A 15,688-nucleotide genomic window follows, 5' to 3' on the forward strand; every position below is an offset into this window, starting at 1 on the left:
CTGACTGGGAATTGAACCTGCAACCTTTCAGTGCATGGGACCACATTCCAACTAACTGAACCACACTGGCCAGGCCTGGGGTGTTTTTTAAAATACCAGTGCTCCAACCCACCTCCGAATTCCCGAATCAATCTCAAGGGGAGGGATGGGCCCCACCTACTGTTCAATGTCTATAGTTGGTAATCACACGTCTTGCATTCACTTAACCAGAGACCCGCTTCCCCAGAAATAGTAGGGTTTGAGCCAGGCCCTCCAAGAGCTGCAAGTGGGACGTGGGTTGCCTGTCACTCTGGGGTTGGGGGAGGTTGCTGAATGGACCTGGCCAGCTGCGAGGGAAGCTGTTAAGTGACTCTGTAGGGTAGCAGCAGGGAAAGAGGCCCAGAGGGGCAGGATTTGCATAATTTTTACTTTTGACATAGATTTGTTCTCTACTGAAAGGCTAAACTCCAAGAATAGAAAATTCACTGAGGTGTGGGGGGCGAGAGGGGGGCCTCCCTTACAGAAAAAATTCTTGCTTGCAGTTTTGCAAGTATGCTTCCTCCCTCGCCCCGTGCCCGGGTCCGAGAGACTTCAGACCATAGGGGGTCCCACCCGGAGAAGGCTGAACTGAATTAAGTTTGACAACGGAAGTTCTGAACTCAGTTCATTCAGACATAACTGCCTCAGGAAGTGTGTGCCCACTCGATGCCAGCACGGCCAGGTGTCAGAGAGCTGGGTTCAGGGGAGGCTCCACTTTCTGCGTGTGGGGCAGGGCTAAGGAAGGCAGAAGAGGTGGGCTCTTCCAACACCCTGCTTCTGCTGGACTCGGGTCTGTGAGGTCAGAGGGAGGTGCAGTGTTCTGAGGTCACCACCAGGGGTCAGACCACCTGCTCTCCTGACCAGCGTCTGTCTCAGTTCCTGGCTATTTTCTTCTATTGAGAAAGCCTCCTGGGTCCCCCGCCCTCTCGCAGCCCCGGGTCCCTTTCCCTCTCACTTCTCATAGCCCATCACTCCCTCCGTTAGGTCATCCCATCCGCCCGTCAGTGCAGGACCAGGCGGCCTGCCAACGACACAGCCTGACGTTTCTCTTGACCCTTGGGGAGTCCCACAGCCTCTCAGTTCCCCAACTTCACTAGTGACTGACTGGTGAGCAGAAAGTGCCGGACCGCTGTCTCACCTCTTCTCCTCCCGCCGCCATCCAGCTCAAGTTCCCCGGTTTTGTCTATGGGTCGCCCCTGACAGGTCTTCTTATGTGGGCCAACAAATCTCTTGGCCAAGCCCAGCCCCTTGTGTGGCCCCTAGAACCCCTTCCCAAGAGCTCCCGCCTTTGATGGGAATGTTCTCAGCTCACCCCAGCATAGCACCCACATCTGTGGGACCTTGATCCCTCTGGGCCCTATCTCCTCCTTTTGTTACCTGGCACATCTCGGACCCTGCTCCTCCAGGGCCCACCTTTTATATACACTCCACACTCCCACCTTCCCCCCCAAAAGGGAGTCCCACAACGTTAAAGATGAAGCTCCTCTAAACAGTCCTTTCCCACTCTGACCCTGTCCTCACACCCGCTCCAAGAAGGCTTCTCCTCCCCAATCCAGGATCTAGACCAGTGGTTCTCAACCTTGGCTGCACGTTAGAATCACCTGGGAATCTTTTTAAATCCTGATTCCTGGGCCCCATCCTCTGGAAATTCTGTTTCTTTGTTAGGGATGGGGCCACAACATTAGTAACAAAGAAACAGAATTTCCGGAGGATGAGGCCCAGAAATCGGGATTTTAAAAAGATTCCCAGGTGATTCTAATGTGCAGCCAAGGTTGAGAACCACTGGTCTAGAGACAAACAGATATGAGTAGATGCAGCTCTGCCAGGCACCAGCTGAGCTCCCTTAACCTCTCTAATTCTGTGTCTTCACCTATAAAACGGGGCCCTGGTACCTGGCTCAGCTGTGCTGTGAGGCTGAGTGGGGTGATGGATGTGGAAGTGCTTGGTACAGTGCTGGGTCCACAGAGGTGCTGGGGAGATACTCGCCGTTCTTTCCTTAAGGTCCGGCTCCACTCCCACTGTTACCCCCCCACACCCCCCCGCCTGCCTGCTGATGGGAACTGCCTTGTCTGTGTGCACTGCTGCTTCTGATTCCCCGACTGCCCCGGCAGAGGGGGAGGAGCCAGGGGACTCGGGGCATGCATGGCAGCCACCATGCTGAGGCGATAGGGCCCATGCAGTGCTGCGTGGGGACCTAGACCAGAGCTCCGTCTGCAGGCCTGTGTCCTCACTCTCCCATGCCCGAGACCTGGAGTGGTGCCCACCCTCCTCCTCCTCGCTGGAATTACTGGGGCTCCCTTTGGCCTTGATGGGGAAGGGCTCCCCTAGAGTCCTCTGAGGCTTTGAGAGGACCAGAAGGGTGGTAGGAGGTGAAGGAGGCGAGGCAGGGCAGGGGGAATACCGACCACAGGATATTGAGTCCCTGCTCCTTTCCCACCCACACCCATCCCTCCCCGCAACACCATTCCTGGGTTAATTTTTAGCATCGCAACTCACACATTAGTCACTCCCTGTCACCCACCTACACGGCAGGAGACTGCTGTGCTGGTGCCGTCATCCCATCAGCTGAGAGGTGGGATCCAGCCCCGCCCTGGGCACCTTCTCCCCCTCCTTTGGGTACACAGGGCTAGTCAGGAGCCCCCGTCAGCCTGGGCAAGGAGTCCCCACATCACTCCCAAGACAAGCTGCATGGAGAGGGGAGGAACCGGCGGGTAGGAAAGTGGCTGGGCATCTATTCTGGGAGGAGAACACCAGGGAGGCTGTGTAGTCCCCGCCCCCAGTAAGGTGGCAGCTGTGCCCAGGCAAATGGTCTCCTGGCAGCCCAGGGTCTGGAAACAAAGGTGAGAGGGCCCCTCCCCTAGACCTGAGCCCCTGGAGCCTCTGTTTGTCATCACAGCAGAGCAGCTGTTCAAACAGGGAGCTGGGGAAGCTCCATTTTCTTAGTCAAATGTCCCCCCTCCCTTAGACCAGGGAGGGCAGGGCCACCAGGTGCAGGTGCCTTGTCTGGAGCTGACACCCAGCCCCCAAGGGATTGTGTGAAAGGGGCCCACAGATGCCAACTACAGGCGGAGCAGTGGCAGGCTCCTCCCCCACCCAGGGCTGAGAGGCGGGAGGCAGTGGTCAACTCTATACAGGGCTGGCCCCAAGGAGGCATTCCCATTTATTGATCACCTACTGTGTGCCAGGCTGTGTTAGGCCCTGGAGGTACAAGGTAAACAAGGCAGAGTTTCCTGCCTTAGGCAGGCAAAAGGCAGATGCAAAAGAAGTCAGTAAAATTACCAATTGGTAGTCCTGGCCAATGTGGCTCAGTAGGTTGAGCTTCGTCCTGTGCACCGAAGGCTCACCGGTTCGATTCCTGGTCAGACACATACCCAGGTTGTGGGTTCAATCCCCCCTGTTGGGGTGTGTGTATCTGAGGCAGCCAATTGATGTTTCTCTCTCCTCCCTTCCTTTCTCTAAAATCAATAAAAACCTATTTTTTAAAAATTACCAATTGGTAGTAAATGCTATAAAGAAAATGGAGGGGGGGCTCAAAATAAAGAATAATGGGGACAGGGAACTACTTCTGGTCAGGGAACCCTCTCTGAGGAGGTAATGTTTAAGCTGAGAGCTGAGGATGGAGGAATCAGCCTTGGAAGGAAGAGAATTCCAGGCAGACAGAACAGCATGGACAGAGGCCAGAGGCAGGAAAGAAGCTGGTATATTTGAGGAACAGGACTAGAAAGAGCAGAGTGGCTTAAATATAATGTGACGTGGAAGGAGAAACAGTTTGAGTTTGAAGAAAGAGGGAGGGGCCAGATCCTGGAGGGCTTCGTGCAGGTTGCACACAGCATAGGGCTCGCGATGTGAAGTGGCTGGGCCAGTGTGGCTGCTGTCAACCCAGGGAGAGGGAGGCCTTTTTATAATTTGTCTGCCCAGAGGGACGTGTTATGGAAAACAGTTTAGATCTTATTCTTTTATTCCAGGGGAAGCCATAATGAGTTTTAAGCCGAGAAGGGTTATGATCTGATTTCCTTTTTGGAAAGCTTGCTGTGTGAAGGGATGGTCCAGGGATAAGAAAGGGAGGAGGGAGGCCATTCAGGAGGCAGGGGCAGTGGTACAGGAAGGAGGGAGGCCAGGCAAAACACAAAGCCCATAAAAATCCAGACAATTTCAGGTGGTGATGGGTAATATGATGGAAATAAAACAGGACTCCTTCACGTCGAGGGGTGTGACTGTATTTCAGACCCGGCGGCAAGACCTTTGGGAGACAGAGTTGACGGCCGAAGGGGCCAGCTCTGAGAGGGGCAAGTGCAGAGACCCCCCAAGGGGAGGGATCTGCTGTGTACCAGGCAAAACAAGGTGGCCAGAGCAGGGACCCAGAGGGGGAGACAAGCCAGGCAGGGATCAGAAATCCAAGCCTAGAGCTAGAAATCGGACTTTGGGGACACTGGAAACCCACGGAGGAGATCCATGACGGACCATGGCTAAGGTCTCCTCTGCAGGAGGCCCCAGGCCCTGGGAAGAGAGGGTGCCCAGCACAGTCATCTACGCAAGGATAGCGAAGGACTGCGGAGGAGGCTTGGCCGCCACCTGTTGTGGGTATTTGGGGAGGGAGACTCAAAATGTATTGAAACAAGAGGCTTAAGTTCTGCAGAGGGTGTGGGCCTCCGGTTCAGGCCCATACATGTCCGTCAAAAATCCCCCGACTATTCCCCTGGCTGCAGGCTCCACGTAAACAAGGTGTCAAGTACAGCGTCTGTGCGTACACATGTGTGTGCTGGGGGGTGGGTGCATGGTGGAGTCAGCGCTCGCCTGAGCCCAACCCCTCCGTCGGGCAGTCACCACGCGGACACAGATGCAAAAACCGTCCATTTTATACAGTTTGTGGTTCAGAAGCAACAAAATGCAAAATGGTGGGACAGCCGGTCCTGCCCTCACCCCACCTGGACATGCCCATTTCTGTCCCCCAAGGGGCAGAGAACCCAGCTTAGTTGCAGGCCTCTGGGCGAGGGGACCATTAGCTGGAACTGTGTGTATGGAAGGTGGGGGGACTCCAGGCCATAGGCCATTTCTCCCCAAGGCCCAGGGGGCGAGTAAAGCTGAGGAGAGGCTTCGTGGGACAGGGTCCTCCTCCGGGAGGAGTTTTCCTGGACACCCCACAAGGCACTGCTGACCAGATGTAGGATGGCCCCCGAACACCTCCCGGCGCCAGCTCCCACGATGGTTAAGGGAGCAGGGAAGGCGTCTGGGGCCGGGGTTCAGCGCTGGGCAGAGTCCAGCCGGCCACCCAGCTGCTGGCCAGGACCCTCTCCCGCTGCTCTGGGCTCCTGGGGTCCCCCCGCGGCCGGGTGCCAGCCTCCCTGGCCCGCGCCCCCTGGCTTTCTGCACCGGCTGGAACGAATAAATAAATAAATACCTCCCCGCCCGCCCCGCCTACAGCTGGCTCTCCTCCTCCTCCAGGGAGCGGTTCAGTCCGGGGATGAACTTGAGCAGCCGCCGGCGGAAGCTGCGGTACTTGGCTTTGCGCAGGCCGGGCCCGCACAGGGCCTGCTCGCGGGCCTCAGTCCAGAGCGAGCCGGGCGCGCCCCCGCCGCCGCCGCCCCCGGGGCCCGGGCACCGCACGCTGGCGCTGCGGCTCAGCCCCGCCCGCAGCCCCGGGGCCAGCGACTCGGCCGGGCCCAGCGCCGGCGCGCGGGCGGGGGGCGGCGGCGGGGGCGGCGGCGCGGGCGGCTCGGCGCCCTCGAAGAAGCAGGTGTGGTAGACGGCGTCCTCGGGGTCGCCCCCCGCCTGCCGCGAGCCCCCGCGGGGGGCCCCGGGCGCGGCCAGCAGGGGTCCGAAGGGCAGCGAGCCGGGCAGCAGGCCAGCCCCGTACAGGCACGAGCGCACCGACTCCAACGTGTCATAGATGCTGGGGTCCTTCACCACGAGGCCTGCCAGGGCCAAAGACAGGAGGGAGGGCCGTCAGAGGGCACGGCTGGTGGGAGGGCACAGCAACTCCCTATTAACCATCTGTGTGGCCCTGGGCAAGTCCCAACCCCAGTCCCACGTCCCTGTCTGTAAAATGAATGATACACTCAAATCCTTATGCGGACCACTTATGTACGCACATGAGCCACGGAAGAGATTCTAAAACCCGCTCTTCGAGCCTGGGTGTTCCCATCTGTAAAATGGAGAGACTGTCTAATACTTACCTTCAGAGGACTATTGGGAATAAACCAGCAATGCGTGTGCATCAGCCCAGGGCGGAATTGTACCCAAAGGAGTAGCTCAACAAACCTTTCTTCACTTTGGAGGGGGAGGTAACCCACGGACCAGTTCTGAGGGGGAAGCCTGGCCGAGAGTGAGGGTATCACAGACTGCCCTCCACAGCGCAGTGTACTCACCATGCACCAGCCGCTGCTCCTGCACCATGAGGGACCTGTATTCTCCCCACTTCTCATACAGGGTTTGCTGCAAGACACACCATCACCTCCCTGTCAGGAGCCAGCCAGAAACTAGCCGGAGTGGGGTACAGACTGAGCGATCGGGGAGTGCACAGAGGAAACCTTGCGGTTAAACGGAGGTTCAGATAAATGACCCCCGAAAAAGAGCGGGGCCTGCAGGGGCAGCGGCCTGGGAAGAGGACGGTGGGAGCTGGACATGATCTGGGCTGCTTTACCTTCAGGTACTGCAGGCGAGCCTCCAGTTCCGCCTTCCGGATCGAAGTTCCATACAGAGTTTCCAGCCTGAGGAGGTTGGGGAACCCAAGGCCGAGTGAGCGCCCGGGGTGCAGAAACACCAAGACAGGGTGAGCTCAGGACTCACGGGGACCCTGGCACCTGGACATACCTGAGCACGTTGCCAGATGCCTTAATGATGTCAACAATCTCTCGATGACGGATACCTTCCACGTTCAGGCCGTTGACACTGGCGATGGTGTCCCCTGCCAGGAAGAGAAGGGTCAGCATCTGCTCGATGGGGGAAATCCCAGCCAGAAAGGACAGGGGTAGTAACCCCACAGAATAATCCTGAACTCCCCTTCCACTTCCCCATGGTTGCGGGAAGAACTTGTCCAGGCCCAGACCTCAGCCTAGGGGTCAGGCCCTCTTCAACCCACCCCCACACTCCACCCTCGGGAAGCTCTGACCCAGTCGCGGGCAAGACCGTACCCTCTTATGTAATGATGCTTACTTTGAATTTATATTAGTTCACACAAACACTCCATCCATGCTTTTGTTCCGGCCCTCCGGTCCAGTTTAAGAACCCATTGTGGCCCTCGAGTCAAAAAGTTTGCCCACCCCTGCTCTGACCCCAAAGGCTGAGCCCTACCAGCAACTTTGGGCTGCCCCCAGTGATGGTTATTTCAGTCTAGCCCAAAGGCTGCCATGAGACCCAGACAGACAGGAGGGGGGCAGGGTGAGTAGCACCAAGTTAAGAACCGACACTGGCCCTGGGCATGAGTGCTTCCAATACCCTGTGCCACTGCATAGCCTCCTGACCTCAGGCAGGGCAAACCACCATCTCTGAGAGTTCACTTCCCAGCTGCACAAAAAGGGCATGATCCCAGCTGTGCTGCCTTGGGGATCAGGAAGGAGAGTGGGTGTGAAACTATTTTGCAAAGTTGGCTATGAGGGGTTGCTGGTAAGTGGGCAAGCAGGTGAGGGCTTAGGGAAGAAAATGGTAATAGAATTGGGAGGGGTCCATTTGTGCAGATTCATGCTGCTCCTTCCTGGGACTTGGGACTCTAGATTTGGCCAATCCCCAGGGTCTCCTACTGGAGGCATCATTTCCTTGTTAGAGGAAGTAACACAGGTACCCCAGAGTTGGGCCAGGTCAGGGGCAGGATAGGCCCTGATCCCTAATATCAGGCAGATCTAAGGGAATGTTGCCCCTTCCCCAGCTCCTGCAGGTGCTGGGTTGCCAGATTGCCAGGAGGAGGCAGAGCAGCCACAGCATTGTCAGGCATTTACCAGGCCCTGGCTCTGTGTTTGGGGAACCCCCTCGCCACACTGTAATGTGAGGACATGTTATTGCCCCCATATATTGATGAGACTGGGTCCAAAGCCCGGAATCTACCCATTCTTTTCTCTGGCCTTCCTAAAATAGGACAAGGAAGGGGAACTGATTTTAGAAGAGATTTCTTGCCCCCTCTGCTTGGGAGTAAGGCTATACCCCGCCCCAGAGCCCTGCGTCTTGAGCTCAGGCCCCACCTGGAGTGAGCCCAGCCAGCTGGGCGGGGCTTGACTCATGAACCCGGCAGACAAAAGTCACCATCTCCACACGCTGCTCCTCCCGGTGGTGAAGGCCGTATGTCTGCAATAGACAAGGGGACCCTGAGTCCTGGGACGGGGCAGGGTCCATCCATTCCTCAGACTGGCCTCCCAGCCCCTCACTTGCTCAGCATCCAGCTTCTCCCACCTGGATCTCAAAGCCGAACGTCTGGTTTTCCTCCTTCTTCAAAGTCAGCACTTTCCTGCAGGAGACACAAGGGCGATCTCATCAAGACTGTCAGCATTTAAAGGGGCTTGGCAGTCCCATGGCATGGCCTGCCGCTGGAGTCAGCCGTAGAACACCCAGTCAGGGCGCACTGTCTCCAGCGACACCTCACTCTCAGCACAGGTTGCTGGAATGGCCATCCCACGTCCACCTGAAATCAGCTTCGTCCAGCCGCCCAGAGTCAATCCAGCCTGCGGCGGGGGGAGGCACTGGGAATGTCCAGCCCCCAGAGCCAGTGGACTAGCTGGATTTCGCAGTCACTTCCTCCTTCCTATGAGCCCCAGAGAGCCACTTACTGAGTTAGCGGAGGCTCTAAATTCAGCCCCAGCCTGGAGCCTCCTGGATCCACAGCCTTGGGAAGAACGCTGGCCCTGCCCCCCAGAGGCCAGTCACGAGGCTGAGCCCAGACCACAGCTGCTCCTCCCAGCTTCGGTGGGGCCGGCCCACCAGATGTGAGGGCTGGGGGGGAGGGGAGCCTCAAGGCCGCCCCTTCCCGCACTGAAGGCCTGCCCACTGGACACAATGGTCTGGAGCCGCTCCAGATCCTCGCCTGCTGGGGGAGCCTAGAGTTTCCTCTGCCCACTCCACCCCCTTCCTTCCCTCCCAGCCAGAGGCAGAGTTAAAGCAGCTGCCAAAGGCCCCTCCGCGGCTCCTCGCCTCAGAAAGGCCCTGGAGACCCAGGTCCCCAGCTCTCAGCCTGACCCAGATACTCCCCAAATGCTGAGTGGTAATTCCCAGCCCCAACCTGAGCGCCTCCTCACTTTGAGCCCTCTGAGTGAGCTGGGGAAGGGAGCGGGGTGACTGGGAAGTCTGTGTTTATCCCAGCGCTCTCTGGTTTTCTGGAAGGGTTGGCAAACTTTTTCTGCAAAGGGTCAGATAGTAAATATTTTAGGCTTTCTTTTCGGAGTTCATTCAGCCTCTAATATATGGTTCTTTGTTTTTATTTTAACAACCCTTTAGACATATAAAAACAACTCTTAGCTCAGGCACCAAACAGGCCAATCTGGCCAGCTGATCCATTTTAGAAAAAGCCAGGCCCAAATCAGGTCGGAACCGGGCTGAGTGGGACCTGAATCAGCATTCATGTCTGCCCTCCCTCAGATCCTTCCTAACAGGGCTGCCCCAGGAAGGGACTGAGGTTCTTGAAGCCGGGGCAGCAAGACTGAAGCAGCTGGACACAGCTTGGCCACGGCCTGGGCCCTCTGGATTTGTTGGGGCTTCGAGGGCTCAGGACCCTGAAAACTTCTCTTAACTTCCTCACCTCCCAGGTCCAGGTCTCCCAGGGACGGGGGTGGGTTGAGGAGCATCTGATGACTCAAAAGTAGGGACTCTTTCTCTGCCACCCCCTTCACACAGCCCACACCCACACCTGCCCCTTACTTCAAGGGAGGGAGCCACGCTGAAAGGGTGGGAGAATGACTGCCCCTGGCTGGGCTGAGATACTGTCAGGCTACCCCCCACCTCACCCAGGAACCCCCCCCTTTGAACCAGGGCAGGGGCTGGGGTGGTAGCTACTTACCGCTGCTGTTCGGGACTCTGGTTGAGATTCTTCCAGCGGAATCCTGAACCCTGGGCAGGAAGATAGAGAATCAGGAAGAGAGCAGGTGAGAACAGGGCTGTCCTTGAGCAGATGCTGAGAGCCTTGCTCTGGGAGGTCCCTCCCCTGGGCTCCAGCCCTGGCCCCAGCACTCCCTGTAGTCTGGTCCCAGTCGCACACCTGCTTTGGCGCTGGTGTAACTACTTGCCAAGTCCACTATCAGTGTCACTCATGGCATTCTCCCCATAACTGGGACTGCAGAGTCACACAGTCCTCCTGGGTGCCAGATACACGAACCTCTACACCCACACTGGGGGTGGGCGTTTCATTCATCTCGGCAGAATTATCTCCACCCCAGGGTGCATGTCTGCAGGGCTCAGGCCGCCCAGACTCCTGTCAAGGCACTCGGAGACCTCCTGCTAGGCAGGTCTCTCCTAATCTCTCAGCCGCAGACAGTGGCTGGGGAGCTGGGCGCAGGGCCCAGGTCTGGAGGGCGGGCCATCCCAGCCCAACTGTGGGAAGGAGGGGACAGCCCATTGCCTCCTCCAAAGTACGGGGTGTTTCAGGGACCAGCTCAGCCTGGACTTTGATGCTTTCCGGGACAAGAACAAGCAAACAAACAAAAATCTGAGCCCTCAAATGTATCCTTAAGTCTCACCATACTTAGGAGAGAGACTGGGAGTTCTTTTTATTTTGCTTTTTTTGGGGGGGAATGAAAGAGCTGAGGGTTCCTGCCTCTTTAGGGCACTTGAGAAACGAAAGCAGTCTCTCTCTCTCCTCTCTCTCTCTCTCCCCCCCCCCCCCCCTAAGTATTGATCCTTGGAAGAAGCCCTGTCCCAGACCAGCCATTGTCCCATGAGCCCCAAAGAGCCTAGGGCCTCCCTGGTTGGTGCCCTGGTTACCTCTCCTCACAGGCCTCCCCAAGGCTAGGAAGATAAGGGGACCCTCTTTCTCCAGAACCAGAGATTGGCCTCAGGGGTGGGACACTTCCCAAACGGCCAGGGAGGAAGGACTGGGCAGCACAGAGAGAGACCCCTTTGTCTTTCCACCCTATTTTCATAAAATGCAAATTCTCAACAAGCTGTTCATTGTGTGGGGGGGAGCCAAGGGCCAGGGGAGGAGGAGGGGGACCGAGCCAGGAAAGGCCACCAGCCCCCTCTCCTAACCTGGGTCTTGTACCCCCTCACCCCCCCTTCTGGGAGCTCGGGTTTCCCTCAGGCCAGAGGAAGAACCCACGGAGGAGGGGAGACTCAGAGGGCAGGCGAGGCCCGCATCCTTCCTGCCCCGCGGGCGCCCTGGGACCCCTCCCACCGCGTCCGGTCCAGCCAGTCCGGCCCAGCCAGGTCCAGGGAGCCGTGACCTCGCACCCCGCACCTCCGCCGCACCGCAGGCCCCAGCCGGCCTGCCGAGGCATCCGGGGTTCCCTCCGCGGGGTGAGCGCTCGTGGCCTCGGCGCACCCGCCGCCCTCCCTCTCCACCCGGGACCCTCCAGTGGGCGCGGCGAGGCGGGACCCCAGCCCCGTCCCGCTCCAACCGCAGGAGCCGGGCGAGGGGCCCTCGGGGTCTCCAGACCGTGGGCCCCGGGAGGCAGGCTGCCGGCCAGATGGGTGAAGAGGAAGAGGGGGCGCTGGGGGGTCAGGAGCGAGACGGGGCGGCGGCGAGGCGGCGTGGAGGCTGGGCTGCGGGGCCAGGGCTGCCCCCTCGGGGAGAGGGCCAAGGGGAGCGGCAGGTCCTGGCCTTGGCCGTGGGGGTGCGGGCTGGGGTTCATGGTGGAGGACTGGGGGGCCCTGGGCAGGATGCTGTGAGGGTCGCGGGGGGTGCAGGGGTCAGCGGGGGGTGCAGGGATCAGCGGGGGGTGCAGGGGTCAGCGGGGTGCAGGGGTCCCAGGCACAGGTGGGGGTGTTGCGGCTGGAGGCCAGGAGGAAGGGACCCTGGGGTGCGGCAGAGGCACCGGAGCGCGGTCCGCGGAGCTGGCGGCGGGAGGACGCACCTTCCGGCGGGGCAGGGTGCCCCCCGACACGGCGAGCGCGCGGTACAGCTCGGCGGGGTGGTAGTCCTCCAGCGCGGCGTACAGCGCGTCCCCCGGGGGCCCGGCGCCGGCGGCTGCGGCGGGCGCGCCCGAGGCCGGGGTCCGGGCCGGGGCGACTTCGGAGGCGGGCGCCCGGGCGGCGGGGTCCGGGGCGGCGGCCGCCTCCTCCTTCTGCTGCAGCTTCCGGAGTCGGCGGAGGGTCATCGCTCCGGCCGCGGCCCGCGCCCCTCGGAGGCGCTCGCTCCGCCGCGGGCGACTGCAGCTCGGGGTGCCAGCCGGGCGGGCGGCCGGCGCTTCCCTTTATAGGATTCGCTGGGCGGGCCCGGGGCGGGGGCGGCCTCCCGGCGGCCTCGCCCCCAGAGCCGCAGGCCCCGCCCCCGGGGGGCGCTGCCCGGAGCCCGGCCCACGGCGCGCGGAGCCCGGCGCGGCTGGGGCAAGTCGGGGACCGGAGCACTCGATGGGGGAAGCCTGGCCGCGGAGCGGGGCGGGGTGTGTGGGGGGGAGCAGGGCATCCTGGGCGGGTTCCAGGGTCTCCGAGGCACCTGGGGGCGGGGGGTGCTGTGAAGGGGCTCCAGTGAGAGATTGGAACATGTGCGATGGATGGCTTTGGAGACTCGTGGAGCATGTGGGGGTGGACGGCAGTAAGGGGTCATTGGGAGCAGGTCTGGCGACCCAGGGAAGATTCTGGGAGACCCTGGGGGCTGCAGAAGCCTGTAAGCAAGGGGGTGGCCGCCGGGTGTGCAGGGGGAGGGGGCGGCCCCTGGGGAAGAGGCGCCCTGCAGGGCTGTGCCGCAGCCCACGGAGCGAGAGGCCCAGGTTCCCCCAGCAGAGGTCAGAGGGGCTTTCTCCCCTCCCAAGTCAGGGCAAGGGCCGCGGTGGAAACCCAGAGGACGGTGGGCTTCATTCCATTCGGCCCGGCCTCTCAAAGGGGAAGACGGGTCCCTCCTGGATCAATCTCTCAGCTCCTGACGTCAGAGCTCACCTACCCCTTCCCCAGCCGACTAAGGAGCTGACGCATGGGGAGGGGGTGTGCTCGGCCGCTCTGACCCCGTCTTAGGGACCATCCCTGGCTCCCAGGCCACGGGAGAGTGGGGACGGCCCAGCTGAGGCTCTGTCGTCAGAGGCGCCTGAGTAAGAAGTGAGAGGAGGAAGTGGAAGGCCAGGGCTGGCGTCTGAGGAGCCGGTAACCCCCACAGGGTGTCAAGCGCCACATCAGCCGCTGCGCAGAGAGAGGCCAAGGCCAGGGAGGGCTGTGCCTGTGTGAGCCTCTACAGCTCCCATTCACTGATCATGGGCCATGGGCTGTGCACACTGTGCTGCATGTGCTTTACATACACAAATTCACTCGCTGGTTCTCATGACAACCCTATGAAACAGGTACCATTATCATCCCTTACAGGCGAGGATACTGAGGCCAGGGAGGCGCAGGAACTTGCTCTAGGCTGCTTAGTGGCAGAGCTGAGATTCAAACCTGACAGCCCGACCCCAGAGCCTGCACTCTCCCACGATATGATGCTGTCATCTTCAGTTCTTCATTCTCTCTGCATTTGAGCCCTGCTCCATGCCAGGTCCTGGCTGGGCTCTGGGGTTACAGAGGCTCTTGGGCTGGTAGGGAGTGGTTCCTGTACAAGTGCTGAGTTAGACACCTGGCCTGAGGAGGGAGGGAGGGACAAGTGGCCACATCCACCTGGGGCAGCCTGTCTCCTGTTTATCTCATTCAGGGTCTGTCACAGTCTCCTTGCTTCCTTGTCCCCTTGACTTTCTGTGTCTGCCTCTTCCCCACCCCCAGGCCCCCGGGCTCCTGGCCGGCCCTGCCCTGCAGGAGGTGTGGGAGGGAGGGGGTACGTCTCTGCCCCTCAGGGATTACACAAGTCCAGATGGCAGGATGCCTGTTGGGTGGGGGGCAGGGGTGGAGTGGGGACTGCCAGGAGCGAAGAGCTAACTCCCATAGTGCCTTCATCTTCCACCTCCCACTTCTCCCCTTGGCACCAGCAAGTGGCCATCAGCTGAGGGGGTGAGGGGGTGTCGGTGGGGAAACATGGGACTCTATTGTGAAGCATTAGCACAGATGGACCCCTGGACCGTCTGCTGCCTGCTCCTGACAGACGGCATCTGTGCTGGGGGTGGGGTGGGGGTGGGGAGGCAATGGTTTCTATTCTCTATATTCCTGTGCTTATCCCTGAAGAGACCTGCGAGAGGACATCTGGTACAACCCTTCCGGGAAGGACCACCATCCTACCGATCCCAGGGGCTACCTAACCCACACCTCCCTGCCCGAGACCTGGAGAAGCGGACGCCGTGGGAGCACAGCAGCTGGTGGACAGCCCCGCTCAGACACTCCTCCTTCAGGCCGAGGTGGAGGCAGACCCCTCAGTGTGCAGTCAGTCTGCCTCCCTGCCTCCCGGTGAGAGGCCACCCCCAGAGAAGGTCACCCAGGCTCCTCCTCCCGCCAGGCAGAGAGCCCCGGAGAACCCTGGAGAAGGGTGGGCACGGGAGATGCACTTCTGTCGGGCCATTGCACGATTTCCCCAAACCCAGGAACTTCAGAGCTGGAAAGGGCCTTATGGTCCGGAAGGGATACCATGTGGTGAAAGCCCTCGTCTAACAGAGGAGGCAACGGAGGCCCAGAGGGTGGCAGAACAGGTGCTATGACCACGGGATCCCGGGGCTCTTGACCCAGGGGCTGTTTAATTCCGTTGCAGGTAGCTCCCCTGAGAGCCCAGAGAACTGTGTCTGCCTGCTCCCACCTCCACCCGCCCCTCCACCCCCGCCAGTTTCTCCAGGGAAGGTGGTGACGATACCACACATGGGGTGGTGATGCCCTCTGGTGGTCGCGAGTCTCTTGGTGGAAAATCTTCAAATCAGACTGAAGGGCTGGTGCCAGGACTCCACCTGGAATCCCAGCTGGTTTTGTGGATCCCCAACAACTCTCCCAGCCCAGAGGGTCTGTGTTCCCCTGAGGAGCCCAGCTCCACTTTAGCCACTGAGTTTGGAATCTCAGACCTGTCGCAGGGAGCAAGCTGTGTTTTGAACTCAGCCAGCGCTGCCCTGCTGCAGGTGAAATTCATCAGGAAGGCACGCCGGGGGCCGCATGGGTGCTGTAACCTCCCCGCTGTGACCTCCGCCAGACGGTACATGAGGCCCTTAGCCTTTGCCTTTTCCAAGCCTCCACGACTGCCTCCTCAGCCCGAGCCTCTGGTCTAGCATCTGTTCTCCTCATCCCATCTCCTGCAGCTCCTTAAAGCTTGGGGGAGTGCGCTGCACACTGCCCGCACCTCATCCCAGGACACATCGTCCCGCTTTCTCCTCTCTGGGAAGCCTCCTTGCAAAAGCCCCATTGCTCTGACTCCTCAGACATCTGCACTCAATCTGCACTTTATGCCCAAGGGCAAGTCCCTGCCTTTCAGAACGAGCTCCCCAAGCCTGGCTTCCTTTTGCCCCCGCTGCCCTAGCTCTCAGCTCTCAGGGTAGGGCTTGGCTTGTGCTGGGGGCACAGACAACAGGGGCTCAGCTCATGGACCAGGTCAAGGTAAGACCCCCGTTCTCTTCAGCACAAGCCCTTGCCCAGACTCTCAACAGCCCCCATGGCGGAAGTGGGAGAGCTGGATCTCACCCCCAGCGACCTGCTCAAGCTCCAGGGAAGTTGG

General features: G+C 60.0%; 1 protein-coding gene across 2 annotated transcripts; it reads right to left on the bottom strand.

Annotated features, from left to right (window-relative positions):
- Window positions 1–4,856: 4,856 nt before the first annotated feature.
- On the bottom strand, window positions 4,857–12,484 carry TAMALIN (trafficking regulator and scaffold protein tamalin). Of its 2 annotated transcripts, none has more exons than XM_081082285.1 (8): window positions 12,003–12,484; window positions 9,995–10,044; window positions 8,398–8,452; window positions 8,190–8,292; window positions 6,829–6,922; window positions 6,659–6,725; window positions 6,384–6,450; window positions 4,857–5,930 (listed from the first exon to the last, which is right to left on the bottom strand). In XM_081082285.1, the coding sequence occupies exons 1-8, from the start codon at window positions 12,243–12,245 to the stop codon at window positions 5,434–5,436; spliced, it is 1,176 nt and encodes a 391-aa protein (XP_080938411.1). In that variant the 5' UTR covers window positions 12,246–12,484; the 3' UTR covers window positions 4,857–5,433. The 2 variants fall into 2 exon arrangements, with proteins under 2 accessions (XP_080938411.1, XP_080938412.1); XM_081082286.1 differs by lacking the exon at window positions 12,003–12,484 and adding an exon at window positions 10,310–10,402.
- Window positions 12,485–15,688: the final 3,204 nt, after the last annotated feature.

This window comes from Myotis nattereri (assembly GCF_964212035.1).
Source record: "Myotis nattereri genome assembly, chromosome: 2".
NCBI lineage: Eukaryota > Metazoa > Chordata > Mammalia > Chiroptera > Vespertilionidae > Myotis > Myotis nattereri.

What these genes read in the sequence shown, in the direction of transcription:
- TAMALIN (XM_081082285.1), bottom strand. Translation starts at nt 12,245, where the DNA reads ATGACCCTCCGCCGACTCCGGAAGCTGCAGCAGAAGGAGGAGGCGGCC. An exon ending in GCATCTGGCAACGTGCTCAG is followed by an intron (nt 6,726 to 6,828) that starts GTATGTCCAGGT and finishes CAACCTCCTCAG; the next exon opens with GCTGGAAACTCTGTATGGAA. An exon ending in CTCGCCTGCAGTACCTGAAG is followed by an intron (nt 6,451 to 6,658) that starts GTAAAGCAGCCC and finishes TGTGTCTTGCAG; the next exon opens with CAAACCCTGTATGAGAAGTG.